The 17,956-nt window shown below is 37.6% G+C and overlaps 1 protein-coding gene across 3 annotated transcripts in view; it reads left to right on the top strand.

Moving 5' to 3' along the window:
- The window catches only part of MOCOS (molybdenum cofactor sulfurase), a 209,278-nt gene that overhangs the window by 141,146 nt on the left and 50,176 nt on the right, over positions 1 to 17,956 (top strand). For all 3 annotated transcript variants that reach the window (XR_005604188.1, XM_039569005.1, XM_039569013.1), the window contains exon 6: positions 14,316 to 14,515. Coding sequence is in view for 2 of the 3 variants with exons in the window: in XM_039569005.1 (XP_039424939.1) it covers positions 14,316 to 14,515 (200 nt within the window). In the remaining variant the exon portion in view is untranslated. The remainder of the gene's footprint in view (positions 1 to 14,315; positions 14,516 to 17,956) is intronic.

The following is a 17,956-nucleotide window of genomic DNA, read 5'->3' as shown; positions in this document are numbered from 1 at the left end:
CAGCATCAATAATGATTATATGTGCTGCTTCTGCCTGTGATGAGCTGCCAGCTTGTAAATGCTGAACAATTGAGTGACCTTGGACAAACCGGTCCCAATAATGATACAGCATTTGTTTTAATATGAAAGTGACAAGAAGGAAAAGATCACAGTGTGTCTCTCTTTCATGCAATCCCTCATCTCCAAAATGGATGCATCTCATGTGAGTTTAATAATTTGTTTCATATGCAAAGCTTCTTTCTCTGGTATTAAGAACATCTTCATTTCAAAGCTTAGAAAATTTAAAATCTGAAGGCTGGAGTCAAGAAAGGAAGATAGTTCTTATACCTGCAATGGCTGTCACCTGCTTAGAGATAATAAAAATACTTTCTGAAATTTAAAACTGTGCTTTATCTCAGCTTAGGTACCTGCAAGCTTTTTGTATTTGGGAGCAGTGGCAGCCTGTCCCCATGGGGGGACGAGGCCTGGCCGTGGCTGTCCCGAGGCACTGCATGTTGCTGCCCATGGCCCACATGTGGGAAGAGGAGGAGGGGGAGGCATGGGATGAAAGTGGCTGCCTTGGCACAGGGTGCCCCCCAGTGCTGGCAAGCCTGGCCTCAGCATCCAAACAGCTCAGTGTGGCCCCATCCCACCACAGGGCTCTCCCTCCTGCCCCATCCTTCTCCTAGCGCCTCCTCTGAAGGCTCAGCAGCCCTTTAGCAGGCTGGGAGTTGGTGTTCTCCAAAAGGATCTCCATGGTTGTGTTTGGCATCCTCTGCCAGGGGCAGCCAGGGGAGATGCTGCCTCCTGAGAGAGAGAGCTGCTTTCCTGGGAGCTGGGCACCCCAGGGCTCTGTGTTCCTTCAATCCCCCCAGGACCAGGGCAGAGCCCTGCAGTTTCACAGTGGTTTCTGGGCATCTCCAATCCCAGCACAGGTGTCCTGTGGCAACAGGTTCTGGTGAAATTAATGATTTTCTTTAATAATTTAGAAAAGCTGGAGGTGAGTAGAAGGGGGAGCATGGGGATAAGAAGGGTGTAAAATACAGTCTGAGAATCTTACAAATTGTAATTTTTAAATTGAGGGTAGCAATACCAATTCATTAATTGAATAACATCATAGGCATTTAAAAGCAATATATTTTTATGGCTGTGTTAAGTGGTTTTAAAGATATATTTTGCTCTCCTTTTCATAAATTAGTCTTGATAAAATCTTCCTGTTCATGGAAGCAGAAATTCTCAAAATCTGTCTCTTGGCATTTTGCCATTTTGTGGCAGTAATAGATCATTCTCTTCTGATGGGAAGAGTTTTAAATAAATGTCAGCTCAACAAGCAGCTGTGTGAAACAGGCTGATCCAGCCTCTGTCTTTGGGTCAAATACTCACTGTCTCTGCTGGAAACGAAATACGAAAACTAAAGAGATGAAGTCCAATGGGGTGCATTCAGTTATCACGGAAGAATTTCAAAACACCTTGGAGGATGGATCTGCATCTCGGCGCCACATAGGACATGGAAAAATGTTCTTGCTGGTTACTGCAGGAGACCTTTACAGCTGTGGAGGATCCTGTTGGCTTTAATAGTCTCTGAATACGTTACTGACTAACATGGCTTACAAGCAGCTGACATTGAAGTGCCTGATACCCCTGACACACTCCTTCATCTCTTCCTTACCTGTAGATGAAAAGACAAAGTCTGCAGGAAAATAATACCAGCATAGCCAAAAAGCCAAAATAGCTGAGCAGTGTAGTGATGTGTTTAACTTCTGTCTTACAGAATATTTTCAGATAAAATTACAAACATATCACACACACATATACCCAATTCAGTGACTATTGTACATAAAGAGCTGTGGAAATGAGGGAAAAGAAAGAACTGCATGAGACGTGGGAAACAAATTAATCCTCTGTAACAGAGCTTATCATATGGTACAAGAAAGCGTGGTATGAGTTAAGTCAAAGCTTGGTAGTTGCAGAAGAAAATAAAGACTGCAGTTGCTGTCTCTGGCTGTTGAACAAAGTGAGCCTTCAAGGTTCAGCTTTTAGTCAGAAATAATCAACATGCTGTCTTGTTACCAACACTTCTTGTTATGTGCTCTGATAAAGAAGAATCTAGGCTTTTATATTAGATCACATACTGAACTTGACAGCATCATTCTGATAAAGAAAGAAGAAAGGGAAGAGCTGTAATGAGTACATTTGGCAGGACTCACATTGTCAAGCCCTCAAAAATAAAATTTTTTATTATTTTGATTGATTGATTGGTCTGACCTTACATGTGAGTCAAATCTCAGCAGGACCATAAAACTATAATTTTTCTGACCCTTCAATTTATAGTACCTTCCTTTTTCCTTTTCTGTTCTCTGTCCAAGACAGGTGAAATGTTTCAACACAGCTTCTACTGATCCTAGAAAATTCTGTGATTCATCATAACTTCAGGATATTAATCAATTTATTTCTTGCATATTCAAAGACACAGAAGGGAAGATGTGCTTGAACCAACATTTCTTTAATTATCTAGTTATTTGTTCCCTAGCTGTACAAGGGATGTTTTAATCCATTGAAATGTCTATCTTCAGATGGCATGTGAGAGAGTAGAACTCCATGGGACACTAGAGAGTCTCTCCTTAGATCAAAATGTAGGCTTTTCTGTCACTTCTCAACACTATGTGGAAGTTTTGATATCAGAATAGCTCGGAAGAAATTAAGAAAAACAGAACACAATACTATTAGAAAGACTTGACAGCAAGAGGTATGTCACGTAAGCCTCCTCATACTCTGGAGAGCATGGTTGTAAAAGTATGTGAGAAGACAAGAAAAAGGAAAATTGCTAACCAGTGTAAAAACCTCTCAGGCCAGTGCACTGTTAAAGTTTCAGCAGTTTGCTGAAGGAGGACTTGCTGTGTAGCTGTCACTACTGCTTTGTCTCTCCTGGGGAGTTCAACTTGACTGCCTGCCACTGTCATGAAAGGCCGGCTCATCTTTCTGACCTCTGTTCTTAGTTTGTATTAACTCTCTGGTGAGAATTGTTGCAGGTCTTATAATGAAAGGGAAAAGGGTGGAGAAGCCATATCACAATCCAAGCTAATATCATCTGATAAATGCTTCATCTTATCCTGGTGTCACTTTTGGTCACCCTAAAATAGAACAACACACTAAGGTTGATGTCCTTGCAGTTGCCTTTTGGTCTCACCAATTTAGTAAAATTTCCCTGTTGAAAACTGCTTAGTAAATTCAAACCATTTATAGTAAACATTGAAGATGTTCTTCACCTCTTACAAATTATTGAGGAGTTTCATGGGAAAATTTCACTGAGTACTAGTAAAAGAGTTTGCAGATGGGAAAATTGTGGGACTGTTATTTTTCTCCTAAAAGGAAACAGGGCTGATTGTTTGCATATAGTTTTCCCCTATTGTGCCATATCCAAGATGGCAGAAGAGTTTCAGAGAGGTAAGGGAATGTACGAGTTCTGCATGAAATGCAGCCACACTAATGTTTGATACATGCAGCCTTTAAAGGCATTGCCATGCATTTAAATTCACACCTCTTAGTTGTACAAGTTTTCCTGTTGGGTTTGCAGTCAAATATTTGAACAGTTTGATTAATCACTCCACTTCTAATTGGTCTGAAGTTTGCTGCTGCTTTGAATTAGGTGTCTTCTCTCTCCTGCAAAGTACCTCAGCAGGGTGACGTAATTCCTGTATGCTTGCCACCTAGGTATGTAAGACCACCAGAGGTGTGGTGAGACCAGAAAGGTTGAGTCAATAAAATATTAGAGAGGTTGAGTCAAGAGAAATATTAGAAGCTTGGGCAGTCTGAGACAGCCATTCTGGTTAGTTCAATTCAGACAAGAATATCTGTTGCACTTAATAAATGAAATAGACTAAATAATAATCTTTAATAGGTTTAAGTACTTTCAACTACAAACCAGGGCTCCTGCCTGCTCACCTGTAGAATCCAAACCAAGACAACATTATCTACAACGGTGTCTTGTGTGCCATTGCAGCCATTCAAATTATCTCAGGTATTTAGTTAAGCACCTTTCAAGAAGGCAAAAAAACCCAGGAAGAGATGCATGTATTTCATCAACGAGTTTCGTAGTTCAAGGCTTGAGTATGGCATTTGCATATCTCGTGTTGTGCAGCACCTCTGCATAGCCAAAGGTCATGGAGCTAAGCATGTGCCAACTTTCTTTGCCAACAGTAGTAACACTCAGTGTCTGTTAGGCATAGTGGCCATATACACTGTGAGCCATTTCTGAGGATTTTCTTTTCATGATGATTTAAATAAGAAGCTCTCTTCATGGTCATACGTTCCATTTACAAAAGCAAGACTGCACTTGGTGGGGCAAGAATGAAAAGGAAAGTAATAAGGATTATCTATGTATTTCTGTAAATTGCTTCTTCCCTGAATATTTCCATTTACGAATAAAAGCTTTGTAGGTATCTTTGGAAAATACGCTGCATAAAAGAAAGAAAGAAAGAAATGAATGGTAGATAAGAGTAAATAAGTAAATAAAAAAAAACCACAGGAAGAGCTGTTATTTCTGATTTTTTCCTTCATTAGTCCTGATAGTATTCTTTAACATCTTAAAATATGAATCTCATAGAAGTCTGAAGAGCAGTAGCCACTATTACTGCTAATAATAGTGGTGGGTCTAAGAAAAAGAAGTCCAAAAACTGAGAGCTCCAAAGAAACGAGGCAAGTAAAATATATTGTTTTATTGTCACGTGTGGTGACAAACTAGAGTGTGAAGCCCCTCAGGGGAAGACGTAAGTGAATTTGGGCTCCTCCACACCACAGGAGTGTTGTGGCTTCATCCCTATGCCATAAGAAGGGAACCTTTGCTGTCTTGCCTTTTCTTTGTGACCTAAAATTGGAATTATGTGAACAGTGCCTTGAGCTGGACCTTCATTTTTAAAGCCTTGCTGTTGTTAAAAAATACCTGAAGTGGAAATGATGAGGAAAATGAGTTTTTTAAAGCCATTTGTTTATTCCTTAGCTTCAAAGTCCCCCATTTGAAAGAATTGCAGCAGCCCCTACTCTTTTTCCCTTCCGTCTGCAGAGCTCATAATGTAATGGGTTGCCATGGGAAAAGGCCAGGGCTTCCTAAGTGCATGCTGCCTTGCTTCTTTTTCCTGTCAGTGGCTCCCTCTGAGTTGGCAGCACTCATCCTTCACCGATGCCTTGCTCTCATCAGTGTTTTCTTTTAACCTTGCCCAAGTCTGTCTTCAGAGGCAGTTCCTCAGTTCACCGAAGAGCTTGATTTACAGCGTGAGACAATGAGTGGTGCACATAAGAATTGCTCATGTCTTGAATACTTCAACTCTTCTGAACTGAATCTGAAGTACAGATTTTGACTGATTTATGGTGTTACAGCTTATTGAAGCTGATATAAGGCCAAGAGTGGTTATTTTTTTTGGAAGCACATTACCTACATTCTTTCGAATGAAGCAAAAAATGGCAATAAATTACTTATAATATTAACATTTTCTACCTGAGATTTCTCTTCCAGTCTTCTGTTTAGTAGATCTGCTCGTTGAACTTACAATTGAGTAAAATACTTATTCCATACTTAGAAAATTACAAATATTCAGTCTTAATCCAGCACAATTTCGTATTGTTCATCAGCCCCTTGACTTGGAGACCACAAAATCTTCTAGGTGCGGTGGGTTTCAGAAACTCAGAGGAATGAGCAATGTAATAAAAACCTGCCAGAAGTTAATTTGTGCCTGCCAACACTGGAGGACATTCTGCTTATGAGAAACCTGGTGCTGTTTTACAGGAGTGATTGCTGAGCATCCCATAGCAATGGCTATCCTTTAAGTACTGGCATCTCACTTTTATTGCATGAACTCTTGAAGTGAGGCTGGAACTATAACATCATTGCTGAAACCTATGTGTTGAGAGTGTGTAACATTGTGCCAAAGTAGCCACTTTTTGCCCTCAGTTTTTCCTTTCACTGTCTGTGAAATGTTTTTTGTGTTCACACATCTCACAAACTCAGCAATGAACTTCAAGAGCTCTGAGCCTGTTATGTCCAGTCAGAAAAGACAACCACAAGCGGGAAAGTGTGTCAATGGGTCACCTTTTGGTCCTCACAAGTCCAGTGACTGATGTAAAGCATACTTAATGCTATGTCCTCAGGGGAGGATCTATAAAACTCACAGCAAAAATATTATATGTTAGCTATAGGTCTCTCCCATGGTGTTAGTGTAGATAATTATTAAAACAACATTAGCCTGGTTAAAAAGCCTGGGAGAAGCACTGGTGTGATTCAATTTAGCATAAGGTTCCAGAATTCAGAGCACTTTTTAATATTGACTGCATGCTTCCTAATGATTAAGACATCAAATTAGAAAAATTTCAGGGCAGTTTTCTAATTCATTGTATTTGCTTTATTACCACTGTTTCATTAATGACACCCTTCCTTCCATGGGAGCTATTATTATTATAATAACAGTACCAGCAGAAACCTAGTCTGATAATGCAAAACAAATGGCAAAGCATCCTTTCAGGCTATTAGAAAATTATGAATATCAATAAATCCAAAATTTCACTAAGAACAATGTTGTTCTTTTAATAAAAATGGATAGAAATTATTTTATTAATTTCCTGTATTCCTGAATGTTACAGATAGAGAATGGGAAAATTGAGGGTTTTTTTTTTCTTGTTCCATCACTATTCAGCCTCATGCTTAAAGATTTGTCCTCTGGAAAATTCTCTTTTAGTGTTTTGTGATTCTTGGTTTAATTAAATGAACTTGTGGTATTTTCTGTATTGCTAGGATGGGAAAGTTCTGTGGAACCTTAGAAAGAGCAGGATACAAAGGCCGCACAAGAGCAGACATGGAGCATCCCCACTACTTCATACACTGTCAGGAAAAGCCTTGGCTCAGAGATTGTCAGAGAAAAAGAGGAAAGGTGTCCAACCAAAATTATGAGTAAGGGAAAAGCTGTACTGCAAATCAATATGCTGCCTTGAACACCAAAGTATTTCACTAACAGAGAGATTCCAAAAATGTTACGTTGAATGTTTTGCTAATACAAAGCTTACAGGAAGGTAGAGTCAAACCAATGGGTACTGAGGTGTGCATTCTGGGCACAGCATTAGCCATTCTTCTTCACCTAGTCCAGGCATGGTGAGCTTTGAAGCAGAACTGATTTATATCCTAGCAAGGCTTTAGATTGGGACCTGTCAGCTTAGGAAGGAAAGGAAGGAAGCTGTCAGGGTTTTCAGAATATTTTAAATGGTTCTCTTGGTGCTGAGGGAGAAATTTCCTCCCACAAACACCCCACATTTGGATTTCTCTTTATATCCAGTTTATTTTTGGTGAAGGTTGATTGTATCCATTGGTCTGCACCTCCCCTTAGAAGAAAAAAAAAATGAACAACCCACAAAACTGTGGAGATGTTAGAAAATCATGAGGCTGTCAAATAGCAAAAAGTCTGCGTCTTATAGAAAAGTTATTTTTCAGAAGAACTCAACTTAACTGCAGATTTGATTATGGTTATCAGTTTAGGCTAGCAGAAGATGACAATGGTTCTCCTCCAGCTATGTTGCAGTGATGAGAAAGTTGTTGCTGACTCGAATAAGTAAGTTAGAAAATAAATAAATAAATAAATAAATGTTCATGCAAAATCAGGGTCAAATTAGTCTTATTGGCTTGAAAATGTAAGATTTACTTCCCCATCTTTAAATGTTTTCTAAATGTTTTCATTATATAACTGTAACACAAAGAAAGAGTTTTATGCTCTGCCTTATATTAGCAGACTAGTTGTTGAGAGTTAAAAATTCCAGGGAACAAGCAGCAGTAAAGCTTCCACATGCTGACTTCAAGGAATTGTGCATAGCAGGCTCCATTAAACAGAGGACAGAGACATTTCATAACAAAGCAGAAAACAGGCCTGTATGTAACATTCAGGTTTCTAACAGCTGCCAGGAGAATTCATGTGCTTTTATAGTACAAGCTTCTCTTGCATTTCGTCCTTAAGATGACAGAATCATAAGCAGAAGTTGTTCTGCTGGACTGAGAAAAACCTTGGGAGATAAAGCCTTTAGAGGTAAAATGTGAGTATGACATAAATACTTACTTTTAGGGATGATTCTGTTGTTCTCACAGAAATCTCTGTGGGCTCATGTCATCTAACACTCTGGAGGTGCAGTTTGAATGCTGCTTCCATGAGATGTGCAAAGCATTCTGCCTTTTTAAGAAAGACTCCTCAGTCATCTTTTATGTTGCTCTTTTTATGGTTTGAAAAGTCATCCTGAAATTATTACTTCTGCTGAGAGTATGGCATGGGCACAGGGAAGAAAAGGATGGACAGAAATACATACCCTCCCTTGACTCAAAAAAGAAATCTCATAATAGCAACCAGTAAATTAAATGCATCTTACATGAAGTTTATTTGAATTCTTAGATAGCTATTAGTCTAAAAAGCAGTTAACTGAAGTTGAATTGTACCTGTAATTAAAATATTTATACTAAAAGTGAGTCAGACATGTACAACTTCCCCGCTTTCATGCAACTCCCAAGAAATTTTTAAAAAAGCAAAGTATTCGTCATTATGATGTTTGAAAATTAGTAGCTGCTTCTTTCAGAATGTGCTGCTCATTTTATTTAGAACAAAGACTTCGAAACTCCCCTCACTGTGGGAAAACAGAGCGTGAATTAGCTGCTCTAAAGAAGTGGGAGATGGGGCATCAAAGAGCCTTCTGTTCATTAAGATAAACACCGAATATGTGTTTCATGTTTGGTTTCAGTATAACATCCTGAATAGAGGATTAAGCAGTTGCTTCCCACAGTCTTAAACTATTGAGATGGTGTGGGAGAAGGAGGAGAATAAAAGGATTTAAGCTATTATGCAAAGAATTAGTATTGAGAGAGTGAAAGGTCCCCCTATTACCCATTGAATTCTGGATGGATTTAGTTGTGTTGAGAGTGTGACATAGCTCTCTGTTTTGGACACACAGAAAGTACATAATTAGGTTGCAGGAGTCCATCTGAAGTTTCAGTCTGAACACTGATCTTGTGAGATGGATTCTTGCCAGTCGATTACGTACTTTCAAACAATATTATGTACTTTTCAGGAAAAAAAACACCATTGTTTCATAACCAAAATTTTCTTTTTATGTAATTCTTTTTGTTACATCTTAACTTTAGAAAGAAGCCTGCATTATATTTTTAGAAGTACCAATGAAAACTGGGGACACAGATTTTACCCTTCTTGCTCTCAAACACAGTCACCTCAGCTGCAGAAACAGTCATGGTCCACCCCACTTTGTGTTCCCCAAACCAATTTTTATTACATGTGTTTTATAAATCAGGTTGATTGGACTGGTCATGTGAGTCAGTATGAAAGTGAGGTTTGCAATCTGTCCATGCCTTATGCCTTTTCTGTGAGTGTGGATGATAGATATTTTTATGAATTGGCTGGTAAGCCATTTACTGTAGTTTATTTTGAATTAAATGAATGATATTTTGTTAACAGTTATGGCCACTATTGCAGTTCTCTTACATCAGAAGAGCTTTTTTATGTTGACACCAAGGAAATGTTAATGTGCTAATTGTAAAGCTCAAGTTCCCTGAGGGGTTTTTAAGCCATTAGTTCTGTTTTTAAAATTAATGTTTAGTTTCTGTTAGCCAACCTGTAAGCACATTTTCATATTTTGGGATTTTTTAATATATATATTTTGTTTACTTCGTTGTAGCTGATTAGAAATTACATACCTTTTTTCATATATTTTTTCCTCTAGGCATCTGTTACTCCTCACTCTGGGAAGCAGGCAGTAGCTAGATTTGGTCTTACTTAGGGCAGCTATTCTCATAATTTAGGGGGGAAAATCCCACCAGGAATGGGCGTATTTAATATTTTTATTGATAGCTGTAGAAGCTCTACCAAGGGATGACTGATCAAGTTGATTATATTTTCTTCTCTTTCTTTTCTTTTCTTGTATTTATAACATTTCAGGGTTGCACTTCAGTGGCAGGGAGTTGGATAATCTTAAGAATATTTGATTTTCAGGTCTGCAGCATTCTGCTTAAAACAGGAGTGATAAAGAATAGCAGTGGTTAGGATACGTTGTTTAATGTGGTTTAAAGCTGAAGCACTCAAATTCGCAAAAAATTACCATTACCAAGTTCATCCTCAAGAGATTTTTTTGTGGGGAGAATCACACTAAGTAGGTGACAGACCTCAGTCAGAGACATCCAATTCTATGCATAAATGAACTCCAAAACCACTCAGAAATTAATCCTAATGTACACTTCTTGGAGGAAATGAAGGAAGGACTCCAAGTGTTTGACAGGATTTCCAGGTTCCGTGGTTTCATTAGCACATTGACTCACCGGTCCTGCATGGTGATCTGTCTCGTTTGGGATTCAGTAGAAGGTGGCTACATCTTGGTTTCACTCCCTGCTGATTGGTTTGCTGAGATTTCAGCTCATTATTTCTCTGCCTCGTTGCTATCTATTAGGTGATGCTGACGAATAGTGAATCACATTGATCTTTCTCTTATCCAGAGATAGACGGAAGATTGGATTCACTGGAGTGATAGAGAATTTGTCGCTTAAACCTCAATTTCTGTGGCTTTTTCACACTGAGTTAGAACAATAACTGTATATTTGTTTTATGTCTCTCTTCTTCTTTATCTCTGGTATTTAGCTTCTCGTAATAAGAGAGATAAAAAATGTATTTGAATGCTGATCACAGAGGTTTCTGAGTGCAGCCTGAAAACCTTAAGCACCAGAGCTTTCATTCTAGAGGCTCATTTTCAGTCTCTGCTTTATCTTAATCTCTTTATTCAAAATCTTTTATAGGTGTTGACATATGCCTATTTGTCTACAGCTCTTTCAGGAAAAGCTAACATTTGAACATTTGGGCTGCTGAAATCCTGGTTCTTTTGGAGAGGAGATGATATTCCATTACATGTTTGCCATTATGTAATGCAAAATCAGGTCCATGCTAACTGAGAATCATTCTTCACTGAATACTTGTTGGACATCTGTATATCTCAGATGTCTCTGATTAGATAAAATTCCACTGGAAAAAAGAAAATCTTACTCTATTTTGCACAGAACAAGCAGCTAACAAGACAGAGGTGATGGAGATACAAGATGTTATCACCAGGCAAGACAAGCAGTGGATTTACTATACCGTGATGACAATTGTGAATAGTTTGGATGCACATAGTTTGTACCCTCTCGTAAGCGTGACATAACTTCTCCTTCTCTTCCAGATGACTTAACTGTCCCACATTCTCAAACAGTCTCTGTGGAGAGGCATAGGCCCACATGCAATTCCTATGGAAGAGCTGACATTACAAATTTATCTGTGGGCTATCCAGTGCAGTGGCATTCTGAATTTTCCATACTGGAACACTGTTAGTTTCCATAACAATACCCAAACTGAGGTAAAAGATGGGATGGCAGATCTGATAGGAGCTGACCTATCAGAATGCTGTTGTGTGCAAACATACATCAGCGATATGAGGGGTAACAGCATCTCCACAGGTTTGCTAGATTACTTTGGCAAGGAGGTTTGTGCACAAAAGTACAAACTTGCTTTGTCAATCTGTTCTGCTCAAAAACTTTAGCACTGCAGAAGTATATAGCATTCTTTGTAGCAACAATTTATGTGGAAAATCTGGTGCTACTGGGAAGAAGAATTAATTAAATGATCGTGTCTGGCTTAATGTAATGTCAAAAAACGCACATGGAGACAAAGTAGTAAGGGGCATATTAATCCACAGAAATGCAGAAGTTTCCCTTTTAACAGAGTAGTCCTTACGATTCCGCTATAGCAAGAAGTCACTAATGAGTGCAGACTGTGGACTGTGAGCATTCTTTGTGCTGAATGTGTTCCTACACACATTACACTCATAAATACAGTGGATGGTATTAGATAGACTTCATCTGATGTAGTTTAGACATTATGGAATGCATTTTAAAATAATTTTTAAGAGCGACTAGATGCAATTCACCTTAATGAAATAATGCAGCAGTAAGGAATAAAATCCCTAAACTGAGAAGGAGTCAAGGCACTTGAGTCCTTCCTAGCACCTTCTTGAGGTGAAGTATCAATGAATTTCCAAATTGTAAGTCTTCCAAAAGGCTTATGATGTGTTACTACTTTTATTCTCAAACAGAGATTTGTTCTGGTTTTTATTTTCTCTTGCTCACATTCTTGTCTCTAGAAGGGAGATGAGGTAAGCACTGGATTTATGCAATACGCAGTATAGATAATTTTGTTGAACAAAATAAAAATAAATTGGATCTATTTTTTGAATATATCCCTTTTTCTGTCAGAACAAACTTCAGATTGTTGGCAGCTTTTCCATAAGGTTTTCTGTGACATCAGACCTAATTACCACCTATTCTGCTACTTAAAAATATGGGACCCTGGCAACACAGCTTCCTTTCTCCAATCACGGGGCAGGAAAGCAACTGCAGGCTATTGCATTTGGATTTGTCAGAATAAATAATTAAAAGGCTCATCAGCTTCTTGCTAATGAACAAGGAAATGTGATTAAGAAACTTTAAAGGAGAATAGCTGAAAACAATATAGAAATGATAGCAGGATGATTGCTCTGAATGAGTGACTGAAATTTCTGAATAAGAGATTTCTTCAACCAGGCGCAAGGACAGTAGTTTAATCTTCTATTAAAAGATTCCTGACAATTTGGAAAAGCTCTGAATCAGGAGATTAGACACATCTCAGAAGCTGACAAGGCAGTCACTTCTCTTAAGACAGCTACTTTCTGGCAAATGCTCAGAAATAACTTTTTCTCTGTGTGGTTTTGGTCTTCTTTTTCGCTATTTCAAGACTTCTACCCAACAATGACTAGGACGTTTCTGACTAGGCAACCTTTTATTCTCGGAGACTCTGGAAATACATCTTTCAGACCAAAATGTTCTAGAGATGCTTGCCAAGTTTACTGTGGCTAACATCTAGAAATTGCACTGATTAGCTTCTGGCATGCTTCCTTGCAAGTGCTATGCATGTTAGTATCTCATTAGAAATCTTCTTCCTCATTATTATTCTTCAGCACCAAAAAATGTACTTCCACCTTACATCTAATCTGTTTCTATGCTTTTAATGTATGCTCTCCCAACTTATCCAAAGGACATAGCACATGATAGAGAAACTCAAAGAATAGTGAAATAACAGATGCTGCTACAGTTCTTCTGCATGTCAGAAGAAATATATCTTTTTTTTTCCCTTTATATACATTCATAAATGGCATGGTCTTTTTATGAATAAAGGCACAGAAGTCAACAAGATTACAAAATTTCAATTCAAGGGTGGAAATTTCCAGATACTCAATATAAAAGTAATATGCACAAAAGTGAGATTCATAGTTACAAAGATTAATAAAAAAAGGTAAAAATAAAATGTGAAACATGCTTTCGAGCTTCAAAGAGGATACTCATTTTTACAGGAAAAACTCTGGGTCTAAAACCCAGAAGGAAAAATGCTCTTCTACTTCAAGAAGTCTTTGGTGATTCTTTACCTTCTTTTGTTCTTTCCGCATGATGTAGACCCACCATGGTGCAGTGCATACTGTGCATAATAGAAGCCCCTTCAATAGGGATATCTAGCAAAGGCACAACCTCTCCTCAAAGAGCAGAGATGTAGAAGAGATCTTCATCTGTCAGGAATTCTCTGAGGTTCTCTTTTCCAAAATGTACAGTGTAGGAAAAAAAAAAAGTTTATTTCCTCTTTATGTTTTTCTAGGCCAAGTTCTGTAAAAACTTGTGTGTAAAGTTTCTCTTGAGCCCCCAGATTGCATGGATGTAGTCAATGAAGCATTCACAATGTCCTTTTTCTTCTACAGAAAGAAGTATTGGAAGAATAATTCTTCATTAATCTAATAAATTCCTTGTAAAATGACATTTTTATTTTGTCATTACATTTAGAATTTTATTATTTTCATTTTATCTCAGACATAACAGTTCACTTTCTGTGTTGTGTTCCCATGATCTCCAGAGCGAGATCTGGAGAAAAACTTGCTTTTCAATTTATTTGTGTCAGAACATCTTAGTTTTATGTATAGACTGCAACTATAAATCTCGTAATTCCTGTAATCCATTTCCGTGAAACTTTAGCTTCCTAAAGTTTCTACAGTAGATTAACTGTAGATAAATCCTTGGTGCAACAGTACTTCTGAAACTTCTACGTGAGAAAAGAAACATTTGAAAATTGTATATGCATTTAAAGAAACACAAAACTATCAATTTTGTACTAATTGCCTCAGACTGCACCACTCTGAAATATCATCCTTTTTTTTACATTGCCATAAAAATAATGCACCTGACATGTACGTGCACTTTTCTTTTGTAGGTGGAATGGAGAAAATAAAACAACATACCTTTGCATTAGCTCACTACACCTATACTGTGCTGTCTAACTTGAGATATGCCAATGGGGCTCCTGTAGTACGTATTTACAATGATACAGACTTCAGCAGTCCTGATGTCCAAGGTCCAATCATTAATTTTAACGTGCTCGATGAAAATGGAGAAGTGGTCGGCTTTTCACAGGTATGTTTTTCTTTTGTCTTAACTTGAGTTTATGGTTGTATTTTAAGCATATTCACAGTGAATTCTTTAGCCTAAAAAAAATCCTTTATTCATAGTAGTCCCTTCTGAGGTTTTGGGTTTGTTTCTTCATAGCTCTGCGCCATATATACACACCATTTTTAAAGCAATAGAAAGAATCCAATAAATAGTGCTAGCACAATACAAAATACATAATAGCCAGAGGCAATATCTTACAGATTTATTACTCCACAAATAGGAAGTTTGGAAGTGGGCTGTTTTAACAGGATTGTCTGACTAGGCAGTTTGATTTTTTGTTGGCTTCCTTCTCTAGAGTTCTCAAAATTGGGAATTGAAGAGCAAGTCTGGAAAAGCTGATTAAGAGACTGCCTTGGAGCTTTGACGTATAAGTGAAATTAGACCTCAGAATATTGCAGTCACCAATGAAAGAGGAGTTCTCTTTTCCCTTCTGTTCTAACTATTGCATTCTTGTAATATTCCTGAGGAAACATGGAATAAAGTTGAATGATCAGTGTAAAGAATGAGATTCAAGCTCAAGAAATCCTTAAATGCTGTCTTTCTCAGCAGCATTTTGTAGCCTTTATCCATCAGGTATACCAAGTATCTTTAAGATGAAACTTCATTAACCTTTTTTCCCTTCAGCAGAGAGGTAATGGTGTGTGACCATAACTGTGTGTGTGGTTGTGCACCATGTAGGCAGTGGGTCACAGAGGTGAGAGCAGCTCACTTGCTCATCAGCAGAAGGCAGAAAAAACACAGTTCTCTTGTTTTACTGGATTCTTCTTTTTTTTCCTTGGCTGCCTGAGAGAACAGGATGAGGAGGGGAACATGGAGATATGTCTACAAGAATGAGATCCATTTCTCACAAAGGAAAACAGAAGTGAAGCACTTGCTTTGTGGTCTGCAAGTGTGGAGTTTTACATTTTTTTAAAACATTTACGTGAGTAACATGGGATGGCCAAATGTGTAGTACTCAATAAGCTCTTCTTAACATAAATCTTTTTTTAGACAATGCTACCAAATATGGCAAATCCTCACCACATTTCATTTCAAAGCAGTCCACATTTTAGGAGTGAGTTAGTCATTCATGCAGCCTTCAATATGTGTGACAATGTTCAGAAAAGGCTGGAGATATTAACACAACTGAGTTTGTAAAACTCCCCAAACACTTTGATGTTGCTTCTGTTCTTTGGTTAAAACCAAAACCTTTACTTTGATTTCTGATTTCCACAATTTCTTAGTAAAAATGGCTCATCTGTGTTTCAGTTTTTAAAACTCAACTGTACCCTCAAATTAAAAATTCTTTTATAGTCTTAAGAATCCATTGGGCCTGTTTGCTCCAGTGGCTGATCATAAAAAGCTTCTTTATTGATCTGTATCGTCTGGATTGTGCTGTTCACCAGATTATCGAAATTTCTGGCATATGTAGAATGAATAACTATAAAATTTTCAAACTCATCCCAGTCACATCTGCAGTGTCTGTTAGACTACTTTGTTTAATTAAAATAATGTGCAATTTAATGATTTTTAGAAATTAATAAGCAGCAGCACTATTCTTTCCAAAGCTACAATGTGTGATATATATATAATTGGCTTCTTTATGGAATTAAATTCTTTCATAGACACCTTATAGAAGTTACGGGGGAGAAAAGTCTTTGCTGCTTCTTCTTTATGATTACAAACAAAACACATACAACAGAAAGAAAGCTTCATCTTTCAACAGAAAGTAAGCAGTCAGCTGCATGCATGTCTAAAATTAGACAGGTTTATTCAAATCAAAGTTGAATCCAATACTTTTGTTAATGGTTTGGAAGTGAAATAGTGTCCCCTGCTTTGGTTGTGTCTGTGGTCTGTACATCCATGTGGATGCACTGGGCAGTCTCCAAATGCAATCTTGTGGAGTCAGGAGAACACAGTTTCAGAAGGCTCTGTAGTGGTTTGGGGATTTTTTTATGAAGGGAAAATTGGATGGTGTTTCTATCTGACATACCTACTACTAGTGGGAAACAGTTAATGAATCAGGAGGTTATCTTTGTATATTAAAGGAGAAATGACAGACCATCCTATTTCTTTATGGATGATATCCCATCTATAATTAATTACTTAAAACCAGGCATTGAACCAGTTCTATTTGTCTTTCTGACAGGCAATTGTTATGTGTCCATTGCCTATTGTAGGGCACAGTGTGACTGGACATTAACATTTCGTAGCTTGAAAAGGACAATATGGCTAACTGATTCCAGAGAAAATATTATGAGGAGGCTTGGAGCAGTTTATTTGGAACATTTGAGATTGGCAAGAAAGACTTCATAAGTAGATGCTGTCTTCAGAGGATACCAAGCTTACATTTAAGCCTCAAGATTTGCATAATTGGCATGATATTCAAAACTCTGAACTAAGCCCAAGATATTTAGGATGTGAAAGGCATGTAGTGAAATACATGACATGTAACACCGCTGCTGAAAAATGAAAACAGAGAAAAAATTATGTCTTTCATCTGTGTAGCAATGGGGAAGAAAGTTATTCTTACCTGCTCATATGATTGAAATCCATTTCTCAGTGTTATCAGTTTAATTACCAGAGGTAACAAGATTGTGCCACTAAACACAAAAATTCTTGAATTACATACATGGGGTCAATTGCACCAAGAGGAAATACCCACAGTCTCATGTTCATCTTTGAGTAAAACTTTCATTGCAGCACTGAAGAGCAAATGAAGGCATTTCTTTAAAGTGAGAAACAAATAGCCACACCATGATTGCACTCTCAGAGATGGCAGCAATTTTTACAGCCTCCTGTCCCAATATATATGATATAGAGTATTTGGATGTTAAGAAGTGATAGGGTGGGAGTGAAATAATTGTGGAAGTTAGTTGAATTGCTATTGCTTTTTTGTTTGAATGTTTCTTTGTGACTGTTGAAGGGTAATACCGTCTTAGAATATTATACTTGGAATAAAATTGTGTTATATACTATATGTATCATTGGTTTAATTGACAGTTTAATTACTAGTTTAGGTTTTTTGGCTCTAAATGGTAATTAAAACAATTAAATAAGAGGGACTTTCAGACTCCCAACATCCATAGTCACTCACTAGCTTTGGTTTTAATTTAGATTTTTCATGATACATTTACCTAGCAATAAAACTACTACAGTTTTGAAATTTCCATAAATCTCTTGTCTTTAAGCACTAAAACTGCATTAAATTTCCTCCTTTGAGCTGCACCAAATACTTTCCATGAAATTTTTTTCCTTCGGTAAAGCTGTCTCATAGACTACTATTGGTAGTAATTTGTTCTTGAAATCACTTGGGAGGACACCTGTATTCTTTTCACGCAAGATGCCTGTCCTCTGCAGTAGCATCTCTGTCATTTTGTTATGTGTTTATTTGCACTGCAACATCAAAAAACCCCTGTTACTAAC

This window comes from Corvus cornix, chromosome 2, assembly GCF_000738735.6.
Source record: "Corvus cornix cornix isolate S_Up_H32 chromosome 2, ASM73873v5, whole genome shotgun sequence".
NCBI lineage: Eukaryota > Metazoa > Chordata > Aves > Passeriformes > Corvidae > Corvus > Corvus cornix.
This window is presented reverse-complemented; position numbering and strand designations above follow the sequence as displayed.